Source organism: Leuciscus leuciscus (genome assembly GCF_965113295.1).
Source record: "Leuciscus leuciscus genome assembly, chromosome: 4".
Lineage (NCBI taxonomy): Eukaryota > Metazoa > Chordata > Actinopteri > Cypriniformes > Leuciscidae > Leuciscus > Leuciscus leuciscus.
Genome location: NC_138728.1, coordinates 27,591,755 through 27,612,122, shown reverse-complemented (window position 1 = coordinate 27,612,122; position 20,368 = coordinate 27,591,755). Strand labels below are relative to the sequence as shown.

The following is a 20,368-nucleotide window of genomic DNA, read 5'->3' as shown; positions in this document are numbered from 1 at the left end:
AAAAGAGATTGTCTCCACAGGCCGTCACATATTCTTGTGTGCTACATATTTAACCCCGGCTGAATCTCCCTATTACAATGAAGAAACCTTCTCCATCCTCCAAGATGAGATCTGCAATTTCCAGACAAAAGGAAATGTGTTAATGTGTGGAGATTTAAATGCCAGAACTGGAATGGAACACACAGGGAGACAAATATATTACAAACACCAGCCACCCTTTGCCCTCATACCACATCAGAAATAATTATGACAAATTCACAAACAAAAGTGGGAAAAGTCTACTAGAGCTCTGTCGATCACTGGGCTACAGGCCACTATATACAGTATAGTGAACGGTCGCATTCTCTTGGTCGGCGTTACGTCACAAATCATTTGACCTGCGTAGCAACAAGCCACCGCCATGTTTGAAGGGTAAAACAAACCGAAGGCAAAGCCCGAGGCAAATCAAAAAGGTAAGTGAAAGTGAAAGTGAAAGTGAAGTGAAAGTGAAAGTGAAAGTGACACGTGACGGCCAAGTATGGTAACCCATACTTGGAATTTGACTTCTGCATTTAACCCATCCAAGTTAATGCACACACATTAGGAGCAGAGTAGTGAGTAGTTAACACACACACACTGCAAAGGTGGATACACACACCCAGAGCAGCGGGCAGCCTTTGTGTGGCGCCCGGGGAGCGATTAGGGGTTAGGTGCCTTGCTCAAGGGCACCTCAGTCATTTCCCACCGGCTCTGGAATCGAACCAGCAACCTTTGGGTTACCAGTTCAACTCCCTAACCACTAGGCCATGACTGCCCCAAATCTATTCACAGAAGTTTTGCTGTGGATTATGTCAGTTATGGATACTAACGGACTACTTTGTATTAATGAATGATATCTGTGTATGCGAATTTATGTCGGTGGTGAGAAGTGAATGTAATAAAACACGCATGTAAAGCGCTTTGTGACTAGCTACATGTCTGTGAAAGGCGCTATATGAATACAGATCTTCTTCTTCTATTACAGAATGTCTTATCAGTATATAGAGAGTCTCCTAGCGCCTGCATTGACCAGGTACCACAGAAAGCTGTCGCTTGTAGGTTTACAATATTGTCCCTATTGGCATCCAGCAGAGTCCTGGGAGAACAACCCAAAGGCATGGCCCAGGCTCGAGTATCCAGACATATACAATTACCTCATCAAGTCCCCTGGTATGAACACCATGTGTACATACCATGTGTCCTACACTTCCAGTCATGTTTAAATACCCATCAAGCATCGATTACATTAACTATGTTCATTTAAAAGCATTGCGTTACACAGTGGCTGTAATGAGCTCAGTCTGTCAGTGGCACAGCTTGGACAGTGTCAGTGAGGGACACAGTTTTCTCAAAAGCCAAAAAAGGCTAACAGCAGAAATGTATCTTATTCCCCACACAACTAGTGCATTTCATTGTTGCTTATCAGTGTAGAGCTGCCGACCATTATGCATAGCAATGTCATAACATAGCAACAGAAAATTGAGTGGCCATCTCTGCAATGGTATTATTTTGTTATTCTTTGATTTGCCCCTCAATTTGTCCATTCATTTGAGATTACATTTCTATTTAGATTTAAAGTAAAATGGTATGTGCATACCCTCTATTCACACTTTTTGCATTAACCAGTCATCAGATTCAATTTTATTGAATGTAGTGTCTAACGACAACAGCTAGACCTTCCATGAAATAAGAGGAGCAAACGTAATGGTAATCTGATGTAGGCCGCCATAGCTTTGTGCTGTGTGAACTAACACCTCTTCCAATCGCCTGGAGCCATTTCTCTCTCCTTTCTGGCTCAGTTGCCTCACTAGGAATCAAATAAAAGGAGAGGTCACTCCTTTTTACGCTGTTGTTGGTGCAACCAACAACACAACAGTTTTTCGGCATGATTTGCAACCAAAGGAAAAGAGCTCGGCGCTCGTTTGTCTTCCGCTTCGTGTTGCTTAATGGTGGGCGCTTGTTTGTTTTACCCTTCGCCGCGTTGCTATGCGCGCGCAGTGCATTATGGGAGTACAAGTCCCGGATGTCCGACCTCGAGAATACGGGGAGACTCTTTTGGCTGTTATACCTTTAATTCTTTTCTGGGCAACAGTACTGTAGATTATTTCATTACAGACATTGACCCAGTGCATCTCAGGGCATTCACAGTCAGTCCTCAAACACCTCTGTCAGACCACTGTAAAATTACACTATATCTAAAACAAACTCAAACCAATGAATCAGGCAGACAGCCCTCTCAATTACTGAGGCTGCAACAACCCTATAATTGGACAAAAAACAGCACAGACAATTATCAAATTAATATTGAACAAATTTATAATGAACACATATATAATAAAATAGGCATAAGTCTGGCACTAAGTGACATTAGCAATATATTCCACCTATCAGCAACAACAGCACAGAACGTGATTCATAACTCCATGGTGAATTGACGTCACACAGCTCTTCACCTCCAGACACAGTGAATGGTCATGTGAAGCTCCCCCCTCACACACAGCCACCCTCACACAGAACACATGTTGTTCTTCTGATGGACTCGATTGGAAAACACATAGAACCAGAGAAACTGTTCTCCAGACAGCGAGTTCTCGCCCTCCATTGCAGAAACACAGAACATGCTCATGAACTGCTCACTAAAGATGAACGCGGCTTGGACGCTTACCAACAACTGGCTATAGAGGAACAAAAAGAAATCAGATGAGAATGCAGGCGTTTGATCCATCTGGACCTTCATCTCACTCAAGACCACCTCCAGAGACGACCCATGACTTCACGATGGTCTCGTTATTTATTTATTTCATAGGTTCTTGGTTTTGCCTTAAGATAAACAGCAGTATTTTAATCTCTGATCATAATGTTAAATATTAGCTTTTGGAATATTCAGGGTTTGTGCTCTACAACATTTGGATTAAAAAGCACAAACACAGATTCCTTGAATAGCATCACAAATGTTGACTTACTAATTCTAATATAAACTTGGAGTAGATCAGATGTGTCCACTCAGTGTCCTTCTGTAACATATATTAATGTATTAAAGTCAAAAGCGAAAGTGAAAACAATACAAAAACACACTGAGACAGAATAAACTGGATTATTATAACAACACTCTTCAAAAGATTGAAACCACAATTGATCAGGGCCAGTTCTGGAGCATGTGGGACAGTTTTAACACTACAAAGCCACAAGAACCAGCCATTCAAGATGGTCAAATTTGGAAAGATTATTTTGAGAACCATCAAACTGACCCTTTAAATAATCCCAACCAATTATAAATCCTTTAGATTATCCAATAGATTATCCAATAACCCAAGAAGAACTTGGAAAACTGAAATCCCTGAATTTCAGAATGCATTGCTCAAACTTTTCAACTTGATGAAGGTGTTTTTCCAGAGGTCTGGAATACAAGACTCATCTCTCCTATCTTTAAAAGTGGAGACAAAACAGATCCTAATAACTACAGAGGAATCTGTGTAACCAGTAATTTGGGGAAAGTATTTTGTTCTATAATCAACTCTCGGATTTCATCTTTCTTAAAGCAGCACAATGTTATCCGCAAATCTCAAGTTGGCTTCCTCCCTAAACATCGAACCACTGAGCACATTCACACATTAATAAACCAACATGTAGCCTACACCAAAAGAAAGACGGAACAATATTTGCAAGAAGGCTTTTTGACTCAATTTGGCATAAAGGATTGTTTTATAAAATTATTCAAAGTGGTATTGGGGGTAAAATATATGACTTCATTAAAAACATGTATAACAAAAATAAATGTGCAGTAAAAATTGGACAACAAAGAACAGAATATTTTTCCCAACAGTGAGGGGTCAGTCATAACTTCATTTAACATTTATATTAATGGATTGACAGACCTACTGGACCATCAGAGAGTCCAGGACTACAACTATTCGACACAGAAGTCAAATATTTACTGTATGCAGACGACTTACTAATTCTATCTAACACACCAGAAGTTCTCCAGAACAACCAAGACATTTTAACTAAACACTGACATGGACCTTAGAAGTCAACATCCAAAAAACTAAGATTATGATGGGCCCGTATTTATCAAACCTCTGAGAATTACTCACAAGACTGCTGCTAAGAATTGACGTAAGAGTAAAACAATTCTTGGTTCAAAGCTGCGCTTAAAAGTTAGTTATCAAGCAACTCAGTCGTGATTTACGTGAAGTGTAAGACTAAATCTTAAGTCTCCGAAATTTAAATGTTTTATTTTTCAGTTATAATGATTCGCCTTACCCGGCCAGCCTAAACACGGGCTCTCCGTATGCTCTCCCTATGTTCTCCCTGCTTTGGATGTCCTCTCAAGCACCTCAAGTCAGGTATGCCCGGTGGTGGAGGACAGCCCGACAGAGGACCCGCTCCAAGATGACTTGCAAGCACTGCAGAAAGAAAAACTAAAACTTCAAATGAAAGTATTAAGATTACAACAGGAATACAACACTATAGCATTGAAAAAACAAAAACAAGAGTGACAAATAAAATGGGCTGAAAAAAACAGAAGTGTGTGTTAATACTTGTTAATAATTATATATACCCAAAGTGGAGGTTGGCAAAGTGTTGACTGAAGGCTGCCCCATCACGTGCAGACCTGCAAACCTGTACGCATTTTGCGTAGCGGATACGCATTTTGACCTCAAAGTACGCTGGTACGATTTGTCACTCTAAACTACGCAAAAACCTGGTGACGCACGCGCAGTCCTCAAATCAAGCAACAGCAAAAGAAGAAGAGTTCGACCAATCATAGCGCTGGGTTCATTCCCCAAATAGCAAGCGGGGATGACTGACAGATGCGTAAGGCCTATCATTAAAAAGAGACTGAAAATCGACACCAATAAAGAATCCCGTTCCCGACTGATTTCATAAGCGAGGACAGTAGTCACGGTACCTCTAACTCCTGAAGGTAAACGGCCTGGGGTGGATGTGGAAAGTTGAAGTAACTTAATCCTCTGGATTCGATGATTGCATGGATTATCTTAAAATACATGGTTTTTCCGTTTTTTTTTCAACATGGTTACTCAGATAAGAGGAAGACATCATTCAGCCATGCAAATTATAAAATGCTCAAGTAATGCTGAACAATAAATCTAAATAAATTTGAAATCGCTATGGCTTAGTGATTATGAAAGTGCTGTGATTTGTGGATTACCGAATGCAACGTAATGAACTGACTCCATATGAAGAAATGTCATGAACTTGTAATTTCAATGAAAAGCATGATAACTTAGATAAAAAATTATCCATGAATTTATATGGAAACAAAGAGCTTTCCATCTTTACTCTCCTCATGTTACGTTGCATTCAGAGATCGACTACTTTTGAGTGACAAAATTCCAGCCACCGGAAACACTAACTGATAAAGTGAGTCGTACAAAACCTTTCTTTTTAGTAACTTTGTGTACACAAACAATGTAGTCAATGCTCAAGTTCATGTGTAGAGCCCCTGGTGATATTTCGAGCACAGTTTTATGTTGTGTCGAGCCTTCTTAGTGTTTTAAAAATAGCGATTTAGATGCTATCATAAAAGTGCCCCATGCACTCGCATTCAAAAGGTATTTTGACCCAAAACGAAAATACGGTCAATCATAAAAGTGGCGTTTACATTCTAATTATGCTTTTACACAAAAGTTTGATTAGGGTAGATTTACAAAAAGAGCCTAGGTTCAATTTTGGCGAGAGTTACCCTTTAACAGGTGACATTTGCCTACACTGGATGTGAGCATCGTGTTGAGCCAAAAGCAAATAGAACCCATTATAATCACAGATCACTCTCTGACGTACTCCACACAGTTGAGTCTGTTGACAACAGGACAAATGGAAGAGTGAAAGAACATTCCCGTTCAAGCATCCAATTTAATCAGCTCTTTTGCGTCTCTGTACAGACTTTAGAAGGATCCCAGTGTTGGAAATAAGAGGATGGTTTATTTTAATGGTGTACCAGATTGTATCATAGGATTATATGTTTGTTCTGGGCAATTTTGTTTTGTGAACGATGCACAGTGTAATGGAGTTTGCAAATAAAGTTTTGTTAAATGATGAAGCAGCCAACTGTACCGGATCTGACAGCATCTGCATCACAAACCATAGGTAAAAGATTTCATAATGATTTGTCAGTAAATTATGGTTTTATATGGATGATGAGGTTTACAAAACCCTAACTCAAAAGCAATAGCGAGTGGGTGTTTATACTGTTTCCTATGCAGTGACATCACGTTAGCCAATTATAACATATATATTTTGGGGTGTTTTTTGTGGAATTTTTTTTTTATTTAAATAAGTTAACCTCAAGGAACATAAGAGAAATCCATGTCATAACCACTTTAAAAAGCTATGCGATCAGCTGTATACTTTGGGATTTACCAAAAAAAAAAAAAAAAAGTTTAACTTAATTATTAAGTTAGAAACACAGGATCAATGGTAAGACTGCTATGTTTAGCTATTACAGAACCCGTAGCTTCCGAATGTTACCAGATGAGCCATAAAAGTAGCCAATGGAAATCCAGACTGACAACATACAGTATGCTTACTTGTGCATTCTCTCACTAAAGATAAATCAAACAATGCAGTGAAATGTTCATTATTTCATGTCCTTTTATTTACATTCTTTCATTAACATTGTAGCATTTCACAGCAAGACACACTAACATTTTAATTCTGAGGTATCAATAAGTAGAATAAAACTTATTGCTACCACAATTACATTTTCTTTACTCCAGAGTTAATGTGCAGGTGATATTTGAAATAGCTTTTTTCTAAACACCTTGTCACACTCGGAACTTTGCCATTTCTTTTTCAGAATGAGTTCGCAAATGACGCTTCAGGTCTTTTAGATATGTGAAACACTCTTCACACCGAAGACATGTGAAAGGCTTCTCTCCAGTGTGAACTCTTATGTGAGTTTTAAGGTTTCCTTTAAGTGTGAAACTCTTCCCACACTGAGGGCAGGTGAAAGGCTTCTCTCCAGTGTGAACTCTTACGTGAACCTCAAGATTTGCTTTGTTTGTGCAACTCTTTCCACAGTGATGGCACATAAAAGGCTTTTCTCCAGTGTGAATTATAACATGATTCTTAAGGTGATTCCTGTCTGTAAAACTCATTCCACACTGCTGACATATTAAACAGTTTTCTCTCGAGTGAATCCTCACATGGCGAATAAGGTTTTCTTTACATCTGAAAGATTTTCCACACTGACCACATGTGAACGGCTTCTCTCCAGTGTGAATTCTTATGTGACCCTTAAGACTCTCTTTTTGTGTGAAGCTCTTCCCACACAGTTTGCATGTGTAAGGACTCTCTCCAGCGTGACTTCTCATGTGGGAATCAAGGGTTGCTTTACGTGTAAAACTCTTTCCACACTGAACACATATATACGGCTTCTCTCCTGTGTGAATTCTCATGTGAGTCTTAATATTTGCTTTTTGTGAGAAGCTCTTCCCACACAGTTTACAGGTATGAGGGCTCTCTCCAGTGTGATTCCTCATGTGGGAATTAAGGCCTTTTTTCAGTGAAAAACACTTTCCACACTGAGGGCATGTGTGAGGCTTCTCTCCAGTGTGAACTCTCATGTGAGTCTTTAGATTTCCCTTTCGACTGAAACTTTTTCCACACTGTTGGCAGGTGTAAGGCTTCTCTCCAGTGTGAATTCTCATGTGGACATTAAGGCTTCCTTTTTCGTTAAAACGTTTCCCACACTGTAGGCAAGTAAAAGGGCTCTCTCCAGTGTGAATTCTGATGTGGACTTGAAGGTTTCCTATTCGATTAAAACTTTTTCCACATTTTTGGCAGGTGAAATAACTTCTAGTTGCTGTCCTTTTAGCTCTTTTTAGTGAGGACGTCTTTTCTGTCTGTGAGCATTTAAAATATTTTTTTCCAGTTATTAAATCATGACGTTTCTTGTTCAAATGTTTCTTTTCCATTTCATTCAGTTCTTGACTCTTCCCTTTCAGCAACATCAAGTCTAAGGCAAAAAAGACGAATACAAGTTAACCACAGTTTAATAGCATACAAACCAACAGACATTAAATCATTTAGACATTTAAAACATCAAAACAACATAATAAATATCCTACTCCCACTAAGCTAATGAAAGAGGTGTTGCCTGTAATTTCAGAATATGTCCCAATAAAATTACAATAATGCAGAAAAAAAAAAAACCTTCACCTGTACAGGTTTAGGAGGCTAACTTTTATAAATGTATTCCATTACAGATTACAAAATATTAGGGGTGTAACAATACATCGATATGGATTCCACACGTAAAATTCTCACGTAACATCCTTCCGCCAAAGCGCACATTTTCGTTTACTCGCCATACTGTCTGCCGCTGTGTCTTTATAACGTTAATCTCCTCTGCTGAAACAGACGCCTGACAAGACCCCTTTTCCACCAAGGCAGAGCTGGTGCTGGTTCGGAGCCAGAGCCTAGTTTCAAATCGGTTCTTTGTTTTTCCACCGCCAAAGCACCAGCTCCGAACCAGTAAAACTGGTTCTTAAGTAGCACCAAATCATTGCAGGGTCTAGAACGGAGCCAAGAAAGAACCGCTTGCGTCAGAGGCTGGGGGCGGGGTTACCGTGGCCAACAAGACTGAAGAGAAACTTGTGACCGCCATTTTTAAATAGCAGCTAGTCGAGCTAATAGCAGCTCGATTATAATATCCGTCTATGTAAGTTACGGCGAGCTGCACGAACGCGTTGGATTCGCCGTGTTTGGATGCCGATTTATTTTCGCAAACCCATGAGCATCCATAGTAACGCAACGTCTATTATTGTTGATGCCTTGTTCGAGATGCATCGGAGCAGCGTGGACCGATCAGAGCTGCGGGAGTGTTTGGAGATCATACGACTCCTTGTGCTTTTTGATCGCTTTCGCAGTGCTTTGATTTCATGTGCTGATCGTTCTGCGAGAAGCCAATGCATCTCGAACAAGTCTGGTGTGTTTGTGTTTGGCGCTGCCGGACTAGCGTTGCTGGGCAACATGATACGTATGCAGTGACGTAAGATATAGCTCTGTTGTGGCTCTCTGGCCGGTGGAAACGCAAACCGGTTCTTAGTAAGCTCGTCAGTCGAACCAACTCCGAACTGGCAATAGCTCTAGCTCTGAACCAGCACCCGGTTCTTGTTGGTGGAAAAGGGGCATCATGAGTGCTGTCGGTAGGTAGAAGAAAGAGAATTCGGTACAACATAGACAGAGTTGTGTTTTACATAACAACTGAGTTAGTGTGCGGTTCGTTATTCCGTCTTTGTTGTTCCAAATCTTTTCGTTCTTCTTCCAACCAACAGCACTGATACCCCTTTTCCACCAACAAGAACCGGGTGCTGGTTCAGAGCTAGAGCTATTGCCAGTTCGGAGTTGATTCGACTGACGAACCGGTTTGCGTTTCCACCGGCCAGAGAGCCACAACAGAGCTATATCTTACGTCACAGCTCCACCAACGGGGCTATGTTTAGAAGTACACTGGAGTATCACTTTAAATGCACACATAACTACACATGCATATCCTTCATACAAGCAACCCACGAGTGCGTGCACACACAGTACATACACTATGCACATGCAAATAACACATGTGCCACACATGTACTTCTTAATTATAACACATTTGTTTGTCTTTTTTCCACAGAAGCAACTTGCAGGACTGAACCCTAAACACATTTTGTCACAAAAGTCGGTATTGTCCACGGTCAAGGCATCGCGAGTTCATGTTTTACAGCAGAAACAGACAAGCAGTCGCACCCTTGTTGGTGAACACGATAAGTCCGTTTTAGCGACTCAGCGCGCAGTATTCAGGTCAGATGTCACTTTGAAAATACGCGCTAGCTAAGAGGAGTTTCGTCAAAGCTGACTAAAAGTGATCGAGGATGGATAATTTCAACGAACTTGATGAACCCGTGATATCTTCTTCGGGGCGTAAAAGGAAAATAAAAGCTGAAACCTTTTCACGGCACCTTGCTAAAGCAGCGTGTTACAGTGTTGAGGGAAAAGCTTGCGTGTAATCACAACAACAAAGTTTGTCAGGCGTCTATGTCAGCTGAGGAGATTAACGTTACAAAGATCAAAACAACCCAGCTGCAGTTTGATTAATATTAGGCTACTTGGAATGCAAAAACAAAACAAAACAACAACAACAACATGATTTATGAAAATGAACAAGAACAGAGTAGCCTACTTGCAAATGACCTCTTCTGTTGTAAATGTCCCAATTGGGAGAGGGTGTGCAATTTTCAAAGAGTTTAATTAAATGTTCATGTTATATATTTTGGTTGCATTTGTGAGTTAATAAAAACGTAACTGGTTGTGTGAACATAATATCTAAATATCGATTAATCGATCGATATAGCCCTGAATCAAATTGAATCATGATCGTATTGCAGAAATTGAGGTATCGGCAAATATCGTATCGCTGGCTGAGAGAATCGATATCGTATCGTGATGAACTGTCCAATTTACACCCCTACAGAATATATGCTGTAAAATGTAATCTGTAACATTCATTATATTATTCAAGGCGAATAACAATCTAAATAGTTTGAAATACTTCTCCAAAATGGGTAGATTCTTTTTTTGTCAAATGTATTGCAATTAAGTGTGCTCCAATAAGGATTTTTGGAGCCGATCACTGATCGTCGATCACAGGAAGCGGGGGTGGTGGTGGGGGGCATTTTTTAGACATTTTTCAAAAAAAATTAATTTTCACCTAAATATTTGATCAGATTATGTAATGTATTTTTGTTTTTACAAAGGGGCAATTGTTCAGGGACAGTTCACCTCTGGGTCTCTCTTAAATGGAACGGACAAGAGGGGGAACGGGAATCTTTTGCGCGCTCAAGTTCGTTATTTTTCAGAGAGTAACCATTTTCTGGGTTATAGGGCTAATATTTTTACCCAATTCCTGGGTTGTTTGGGTTTCTGGGTTATTTTTCAAAGAGTAACCCATGTTCTGGGTTACAACCGCCCGTAGTTGTTCTGGAATTTTCTCACAACAGTGGTTTGAAATCACCGTCGCTTCGCGCTTGATCCGTTTTGGCCTGTGCTTCTTCGGTGCAACTTCGTTGTGTATTCAAGGTAAGAGAGTATTGATGTAACGTAAACTTTTCTGTGTCCATGTCCCCGTTGCTAGTTTAGCACCATTTGCTGAAAAAATTACCATGGCTTAGTTGCTACGTTGAGACTAGCGTTAGCCGTGGAAATTCTGTGGTTGGCATGTAGCCGCAGCTATCGCGACCACATCTAACTAGTTTAAAGTCCGTGTAAAGTCAAAATAAATATGTGTTTTGAGTTTGTCAGACTAAAGAAGAAAGTGTTATTAACCACCCAGCCAAATTTGAATGATTAAAAATAACGATAAGTTCATGAAATTAGGTGTCAAAATGGTTGAAATGCTTTTTATACATTGTTGAGAAATACATCTATGACCTATTTAATGTGTTTAGAAGAAAAGGACTGAATCCACTTTACACGGTCTTTAAATTCTGTTTTTCATAACCTGTGCTGTACTTATCTCATTGTTATAATACCGGTAACGTTAATAATACGACAAGTACAGTGCAGCTAGTGGCGACTTCGTGCTGCGTTAAGGGGTCGCAAACCGGACGAGAAGCGCAGCGCCGCGCCGCGTCTAGGACAACTCACAGGTATCGCACACCAGACGATTTAAGACAAATATAATGTCAATTTAATATAAAACTATGTAAATAGCGCTCTGAGGAGTGGCAGGATTTTAAACACGGTCCTGAGCCGTTGCTGGGCGCCGCGGACAGACGGTGTGTGTTCTCATAGAGAATAATGTGTTCGAATTTTAAAGACATGGCGCTGCGCGGCCATAAACTGAGAAAGTGGACGTCCGGTGTGCGATACCTTGAGTTGTCCTAGACGTGACGCAACAGTGTATAATATGATATATTATCATATTATACGTATAATATGTATTATATATTATAATATGATTAGTGGTTCTCAATCCACATTTTCTTGAACACATTCATGACCCACTCAAAATGAACACACCAATTAAGAACCACAGCTCATTTGGCTTCTTTGTACAGTTAGTATCTGCATTATAACACAAACTGGTAGTCTATTATCTTGCTTACAATTCACCTTCTACACAATATTCACTTTCTTTTATCTATCTTTCTGTCTCTGTCTGTTTTAGGTTGGAACAAATATGGTGGAATACCTCCAGCAATCGAAGCCAGTTGATCTGAATCAAAATCAGTCAAAATTCTTAAGACTGCCTTGCTTAATTGCAGAACTGTTTAATTGTGTTAAGCTGCAGTAAATGACACAACCAATGTTTGAAGACTTTAAGCCTTAAGTCCAGTCCAGTTATTGAATGTTGTCGAATGTTTGAGAGAGAATGTGAGAGAGTTGTTTATTTTTCTATTTTTTCTTTCTAATATTATTACAGTGTGACCTAAAATAAATAGGAAATGTCCAAGTGTGTGTGTTTTTTTTATATAGATTTTAATTGAATTTAATGCAATTCAAACGTAAAAGTGCTTGAAGTGTGTAATATAATGTAAAACGTTTTATTTTCTGAAATAAGGCATACTGGCATAGTAACCCAAGTTAGGTTATTTTTTACCCAACTCCTGGGTTAAAAAATTATCAACAAATTTTTGGGTCATTTCAACCCAGATATTGGGGTTGTTCTTTTGACCCAACATTTGGGTCAAGTATTTAACCCAGAAGTTGGGTCAAAAGAATAACCCAATTTTCTGGGTTGAAATAACCCAGAAATTAGTTGGTCCCTTTTTAACCCAGGAGTTGGGTTAAAAAATAACCCATTATGGAAATATAATAGAAAAAAACAAAGAGAAAATCAGTCACAGCTCTTGACTGAATAACTTTTGTAGCTTAATTAATCATTTATCTATATTTAATTTATAATTCATGCAGTGAAGACTGTGATGTGTTTGATTTATTCAGTGTCTGTATATATTCTACCTGTTAGGACCTACCTAAAAATCTTAAAGGGCCCCTATTATGGATTTTTTTTAAATGACCTTTCATGTAGTGTGTAACATAGCTCTTAGTGAATGAAAACATCCTGCAAAGTTTTAAATATGAAAGTGCACTGTATATAAAGTTATTGTCTTTCAAAAGTAAGAGTCGACTCTGAGTCAATTAAATGAATTGTTTTTCAAACGAGTCGTAAGCCGTTTCGTCGTGAGGTCAAGACGAAACATTAGCATATTGCCCGCCCACTTATTGCACACGCAGACACCAGTAGAGATGGGGAGTCGACTCCAAAAGAGTCGATTCCTCGACTCTCACTAGCCCTAGTGTCGGAATCGACTCCAGGTCAGGAATCGACTCCCAGTGTCGAGTGTTTTTTTCAAGTTCAACACAGCAACAGTTCATTATAACGAAAAGATTATAATGAATGTAAAGATACGGAAATTAAAATAAAAAGATAAAGAAATGAGAGGGAAAAAAAAGTAATGCCAGGAAAACAAAGAACAATAATGCATAGATACCTTATACGCTGAGTTTTGGTTCATTTATGAGACGCGCTTCAGTTCACTCGCCGGCGCCTACGTGTCGTGATTATCTATTTTCTACTATATTTACTTATTTATTAAATCCTGGATGAAACATTGATTAAAATTAAGATACAATTAATACAAAACGAAATTCACTTTAAAAAAAAGGCTTTGTGCTTTCTGTTTGAGGTCTCAGTGAAAGTTTTAAAGTCGCTTTCAGAGCGGTCATGTCCGTAACAGAGAACTGTCACGTCTTTTGTTTTTTCCTCATAAATGGGAACACGAAAAATAAAATAAAATCAATATTTTATGTTCTGTGGAGAGCCAACCCTTCTTCATCCGGTGGGTATTACTTTTGTTTTGCGCAGTGTAATTCACAGAATTAGGTACAAAAAAATATTTTGCTACCTAAAAGTGAAAGATTTTTTGTGTCCCGTAACGCATGTGTAGCCTAGGCTATTTCCCATTAAATATAAAACGCATACTGATATTTTTCAATATGTATTAAATGCATTTTCTGAGAATTTATATTTCAAGTTTTTACTGCAAATGTCCCGTTTACAACGATGGAATTGCCCAATATTAAATAATTTACCCTCAACTAGTTTTGTGGTGTAGGTCTACGTATTGTAGGCTATAATGTTAACTTCAAAAAAGGTGTGTGTCGCGATTCTGCCTTCTCACACCGCGACACAGGTTCGTAGATCTGATTGTAGCGATTTCGGATTCATATTGCATATTGTTACAGCCCTAATTATTAGAATATAGACATTAAGAGAATAAATTGTTATGCAAGTACTTTTACTTTTAATACTTAAAGTACATTTAAAATCAGGTAGGCTACTTTTTACTTAAGTAGGGTTTTCATTGTGGTACTTCTACTTTTACTAAAGTAAATATGTCTCTGGTTATTTGTTCTTTTACTTAAGTAGCCTACTGAGATTCAGTACTTCCTCCACCACTGGTAATAATATAACTAATATTTTTCAATGTTAAACAAAAAAAGTTACAAAATAAAGTTAAACATGCTTAAGTTAAAGTTCATAGCTTCACTACATTAAAATTATATAAAATAATATACAAAATAAATAGATAAATACACTGTCTAAAACAAGTCTGCTTTTACAAGTTTAATGATTAATACTAACATATTGCACACTTAAATATGATTTGAAGAAGCTGCGATGTGAAAAGGAGGGGGATTTATAAGGTTTAGTTGATTAAACATTTTAGTATAGGAAACATTTGTATCCTCGCTCTTGACTCCTCAGGAAGCCTCCTCGTTCCTCGCCCTCCTCCCGGTGGAATTAAAGAATTTAGATGTCCTACATGAGAGCGGAGCTCGATCGGTTTCAGGGTCGTAGGACATACGAGCGAGAAACAAGGAAGCATATTGAGACGCACCTTCTGAATCCTGACCCTATTTTAATTCAAAGTAAATGGAGTCGAGGAGTCGATTCCACCGACTCCAAAATTAGGAGTCGGGAGTCGGAGTCGACTCCAAAAAAACCTGAACCGAACACCCCTAGACACCAGGGAGAACTTGAACCTCAAACACTGCAGCTGATTCCTGTGGATACTGGATAGCATCATGTTAAGACGACGGCGCTGTGCTCTACAATGTGAAGGTAAAGCCAGTTTTTTTCCACTGCCCAAGGACGAGCATGTGAAGAATCAGTGGTTAAAATTCATCTTTACCATGATATCACAGCAGTGTAATCCTAAACTTTTGCTGTGTTCCCTTTATTTCACTGACGACTGCTTCTAAAATCTCAGAGTTCAATGCAGGATTCGCAAACTGCTTGCTCTTGAAAGATGTGTTCAAAATACTTTTTTTGAGTTTTATATAGGTCTCCTGCTAACTGGCTAACTCACATTATTACTGTCTAACTAAAATACTTCTGCCGATCAGTTTGTGGGCCACTATTACCTAAAACTGTGTCTATTAAAGCATAGTAGTTTGAGTAAAGATTAAGCATGGAGCAAGATTTGTTTTACCAATGTTTATGTTACATCAGTCATTCACGCTAGAGCTCGGCTAATGTATTGCATAACTTACATGGACTGTTATTGATACAGTTTTCACGTATTCACCGCAATATATTAGAAAAATACTTGGTAAATAAATTAGTACAAGTAAAATAATCGCTAAAATCGACGTCATTGTTCGTTACTGTGTTTAGTTTACAGTTTAGGAAGCCTCAGGACCAGGACCATTCCTGTCAAGTATCCCGTTTTGGCCGGGAAAGTCCCGTATTTTACCCTTCTTTCCCGCCGTCCTCCTGTATTAGTATTTTCCCGTAAATCTCCCGTATTTTAACCTGCGTTATTAAAAAATAATAATACCCCGGGCCCGGGCGTAGTAAAAAAAACAAAAAAACATTCCCAATCTGAGCTCTGTCACTTGCCTCGCGATAACTGTCACCTGCAGTAGCCTACATGACTACAGGTACTGTAGATGGCAGTTGTCGCGAGGTTAGTGTGTGAGGTCAGATGATGAGTGACAACGCGGAAAAAAAACACAAAAAAAACAGAGACGGATTATGGAGTCTATGACAGAGACCGAAGGCACTCCTGCCAAAAAAACAAAACCCTCATGTAAATACCGCAAATGCAAAGTCTGCAACAAATTTGTACAATAACTCACTAAAAGAGTAAAGAAAAGATATGTGAAATGAAAAGAAAAACTGTAAAAGAAAAGCAATATGAAATGAAAAGAATGTGTGGAATGAAAATAAAATGTAAATGTAAAGACAAGCAATGTTAAATGAACAGAAAATATGCAAATAAGCCTTTAAATAAATGCTCTTCTTATATACCCTTTTGTGTTTTCATTTAGGCTATAATGAATGTTCACAGCATGTCAATGCAAGTGGTGATTTTAGCTTTCTTGTACACCTGTCTTAAAATGTAAGGGATACTGGAGCTTGGTTGGGGTGGTGGGACTGCTCGCGGTGGGCGCCGAAAAATGTCCCTTATTTTCAAATCCAAAACTTGACAGGTATGACCAGGACACGCAGAGCTGACGTTGTTATGGCAATGGGAGTTTTTGTTTTCGATGCGCTGCTGTACACGGTAAACCAATCACAACAGACTGAGCTGTCTGGCCGATCAGAGTAGAGTAGCTCGCGGAAAGGCGGGATTTAGAGAGATTGATTCATTTGACAAGTCGTTTGAGAATCATTGAAAATCTGGTGATGTGCAAATGTATATTATGAGAAAATGAAACACTTTTTTGACCTGTGATGCATGTAAACCTGTTGTAGGAGACTCCAAAACAACATTAGGAAACTTTAAAATTGCATAATAGGGGCCCTTTAAATTACCGTTTACAAAGTTGCATGGGTCAAAAACAACGAAAACAATTATTTTTTTTGTGCATTTTGACAGTATCTGAACCGGTCTGACTGGGCCAATAGAATACCCTGATATATTGAAGGGCACAGGTAAATATGACATTTTTACAAAAATGTAGAGCCTGATCTAAAGTGTGGGAATTTACCCTTTGCTAAGCCACGCCCGAAACCCGCCACAGGCCAATCGTGGCTTAGCAACCGTAACTAGGCGCAGGAGGTCTGGCAAGCTTTCAAGCAAGGGAAACATGCAGGGGATTGTGCAAATCCGGTATCCTAAAAGTTTGGACGGGTGGGTGGAATTTTTTCCCTTCCCGAAACCTAAAACCCAAGGGGAGAAATGCCGGATGTGGATCAAGCAGTGTGGGAGGCCCCATTCAAAACTAAATGTCGACAGGATTAACAAAAACACCTATGTTTGCTCCACGACGTGAGAGCAGTAGCCTGGCGCGCTAAAAATATAAGCGGGAGAATGTTATCATTGCAAAGTGGTCAGGCTAATGTCTAGTGTTTATTCCACAAGATTTATGGATAAGCTGTTTGATTTATAATTATTAGATGAAAAACCATAGCAGCACAACTTCTATGCTGGAGCATCTAAAGAGAACATGCCGGGGCTCTTACCTCAAAACGCAGAGACGGTAGCGCAAATATTTGGACTATTACAGCTCATTTTAACACAGCACCCGTATACGGTTGTCAGTCATATATTTTGTGCTTATTACGGCTGCGTTCAAACAGCATTCTGCTTTTAACAAGCTGCTGTGGCTGCGAGACGCACGGCTTAAACGTACTCTCTACAACCAGTTACAAAGCATTTAACACTGTTATCTAAAATATCTAATGGATGAACTCACGCCTCGATTGGACTCATTAATTACGTCCTGTCAATCGCTGTAAAACTTCACAATTTTACGGACACCGCCATGTTTGATACTGTCGCTATGGTTACCACTATAGTTAGAATGCGGTTGACTTCAGCTGTTTGATCACACAGCTGAATGAACATAATCAAACAGCTCTTTTAATCCACGGAATAAACAAAACATTTCAGGATTCACACTTGCAATCAATTTCTGCTGAAAATCCCCAACGCAGTCATAGACCTTATTCACAGCAGTGCCATCTGATTTTTAATGGGAATGAAAGAGGGTAGACATAGGCTACATCTCTTCAGTGGGTTGTACTGTTATTCAATGTGTTTTTTAATTGTTCTGCTGACGAAACACTGAAAAAATATCTTTCCAAGAAATTTCAGCAGACCAAAAATCATGCAAGACAACATGAGCTGTGGAAAATTATAAGTGATCTAGGAGCTTTATATAGCTTTTTACAGCTGATGCTATTGAAAAGGTCTGTAGTAAACACCTTTCCAAATTAAGCCTGCACTAGATTAACTGATTGAAACAATAATCGGCATTTGTAGACAATAAATGTAAAGTTGATCACTCACATTACATCTTTTGCAAAAAAAATAAAAAAAATAATAATATTTCTTAAGATGGAAACATTTTAATAAGGATCAAATGACTGAGTTCAGTTTTGAGAATGAAACCAACCTGTTTGTGTCTCAGTATCTTCTTGTTTCACACTGAATGCTTCTTCAGTCTTCATGTCTTCACTCTCCTCTTTAATCAACGCCATCTTTACAATAGTGTCACGTGGACCTCAGTTGTGTGTTTGGACACTGTCATGTTTAAGATGAGAATAATTAACAGAAAGAAAAATAAATCTAACTAAATATATGGGTGCATCTCAGTCAGCTCCCTAGTTCAGTAGTGTGGCTGGCTGCAGTAAAAGTGGGGTTATATCAAGGCTAATTTCTGAAAAACATTACATTATTGATTGGCGCTTTTGAAGCACTGCTTCATGAAGCTTCAAAACCTTTACGAAACTTTTGTTTCATCAGTGGTTTGGAGCACGTATCAAACTGCTAAATGTGATTTTAGTAAACGAGGCTTCGTCACAAATGTCATTACGTTACATCGAAATGTTTCGGAATTTCAATGATTCACCGCTGGCAGGCGATGATCTCTGTAAATCCATGAATCATGCGGATTCACTGAGATTGCCCCCCCAGTGGCGAACCATTGAACAAGTCTCTATGGTTTTTACCTGATCTCTGATAGGCTTTTATTTATTTAAAGTTTATTTGACAGGGACAAATGCATAGAACATTGCTTTATAAAGAATACAAAGTAGATGCCATGCATACAGGTTTATAGCCATGACTAATTTGCAACCCCTGGTTAGGCTTGTAAAATTAAAACAGAAATTACAGAGTATTGAATTAAAAATGTATAACTTTTAAAAATACATACAATAAATATTTATACATTTGTAGACGATTTAATGAGACATTAGTGTAATTAAAATAATAGTTAATAATCTCTTATTGGCCTGTTTAGCGGAGCAATCCATGGAACAAACAAAACAAGCCCTCAAAAATGTATAAAAGAACACATTATACAGACAGCAGGTTTTAGATGACTGTTTAATTGTATTTTATAGATTATACTTCCAACAGTACGTTTGCAATGGGTTTGTAAAAGAGTTTTTATGGATGCTTGGCTTGAGGTTTTTTTTGTTGTTGTTGCATTTCCACTGTTTTGACCGGTGTGGCGTTTCAAACGCTTCGAAACAGTGAATCAGGTTCAATTGATTCGAAGCTTTGAAAAGCTTCGTTTCTCGCATCATTACAGTATAAATGATTGTCATTTGTCCTGAGTTTTTTTTTTTTTTTTTTTTTTTTTACTGCGATTACTTTGGAAAGTAACTGCTGCTTTTCGCATGGCTGACAACGGCGACTTATTGAGAGCGCAGCTTTCTAAATAAAAACAGCTTGCGAATCAATAGTTTCAAATGAGTCTGGGTTTCGAAAAAGCAAGCCCATGTTATTCCTATCGCTTCTTGTTTACAATATACCACATTCACGACATAGGGAGCGGAATGAGATGTAGAAACATTAAGACGTTAAATGCTTAATAATAACACAAACCTTTCACCTGCCGAATCACACCACACGCAGACCGCGGCGCAGCCTTATGACATCACACCGCCAGACCAAAATAAAAGTCCAAACCAACAGTTTAAAACACAATGTCAGAGAAAATACGAATTTATTTCTGGGTGAAAATAATAAATGCCTGTTTTACAATGATGTGCTGGAAATATAAATGATCAAAGAAAGACTGTGAGAAATATGTCCTTCAAAGCCAAAACTGTAATGTATGGGTTCAGAAACCATTTGGGGACAAAAAACAAGCCATTATTACAAGCTATTCCGGTATGCACATCGTCATACAACAATTTTAATAACTCATGTCATTAATATTATGTTAAAAAAAATTATAGAAGGGAATTTCAATTTTACCTTCTTTGTGTGTTCAACTCTCAACAGATGGGATTTAAACTTTGTCGGTTTAAAAAAACAAAACAAACCAAGAACTAATACCAGGTGTAAAAAGGTCACTTTATAGTCTGTGGCCC

At 38.6% G+C, this 20,368-nt stretch overlaps 2 protein-coding genes across 2 annotated transcripts in view; both read right to left on the bottom strand.

Annotated features, from left to right (window-relative positions):
• LOC309497657 (uncharacterized protein) overlaps positions 1-20,281 on the bottom strand; it is a 105,078-nt gene extending 84,797 nt beyond the window's left edge. The window contains exons 1-3 of the mRNA XM_082167956.1: positions 19,878-20,281; positions 18,439-18,566; positions 6,724-7,999 (exon numbers count right to left, since the gene is read on the bottom strand). Of these exons, the coding sequence (XP_082024082.1) occupies positions 6,807-7,999; positions 18,439-18,523 (1,278 nt within the window). The 5' untranslated portion in view covers positions 18,524-18,566; positions 19,878-20,281 and the 3' untranslated portion in view covers positions 6,724-6,806. The remainder of the gene's footprint in view (positions 1-6,723; positions 8,000-18,438; positions 18,567-19,877) is intronic.
• Positions 1-20,368, bottom strand: part of LOC309497632 (uncharacterized protein) — a 189,176-nt gene that overhangs the window by 62,759 nt on the left and 106,049 nt on the right. The gene's annotated exons all lie outside the window — the stretch shown is intronic.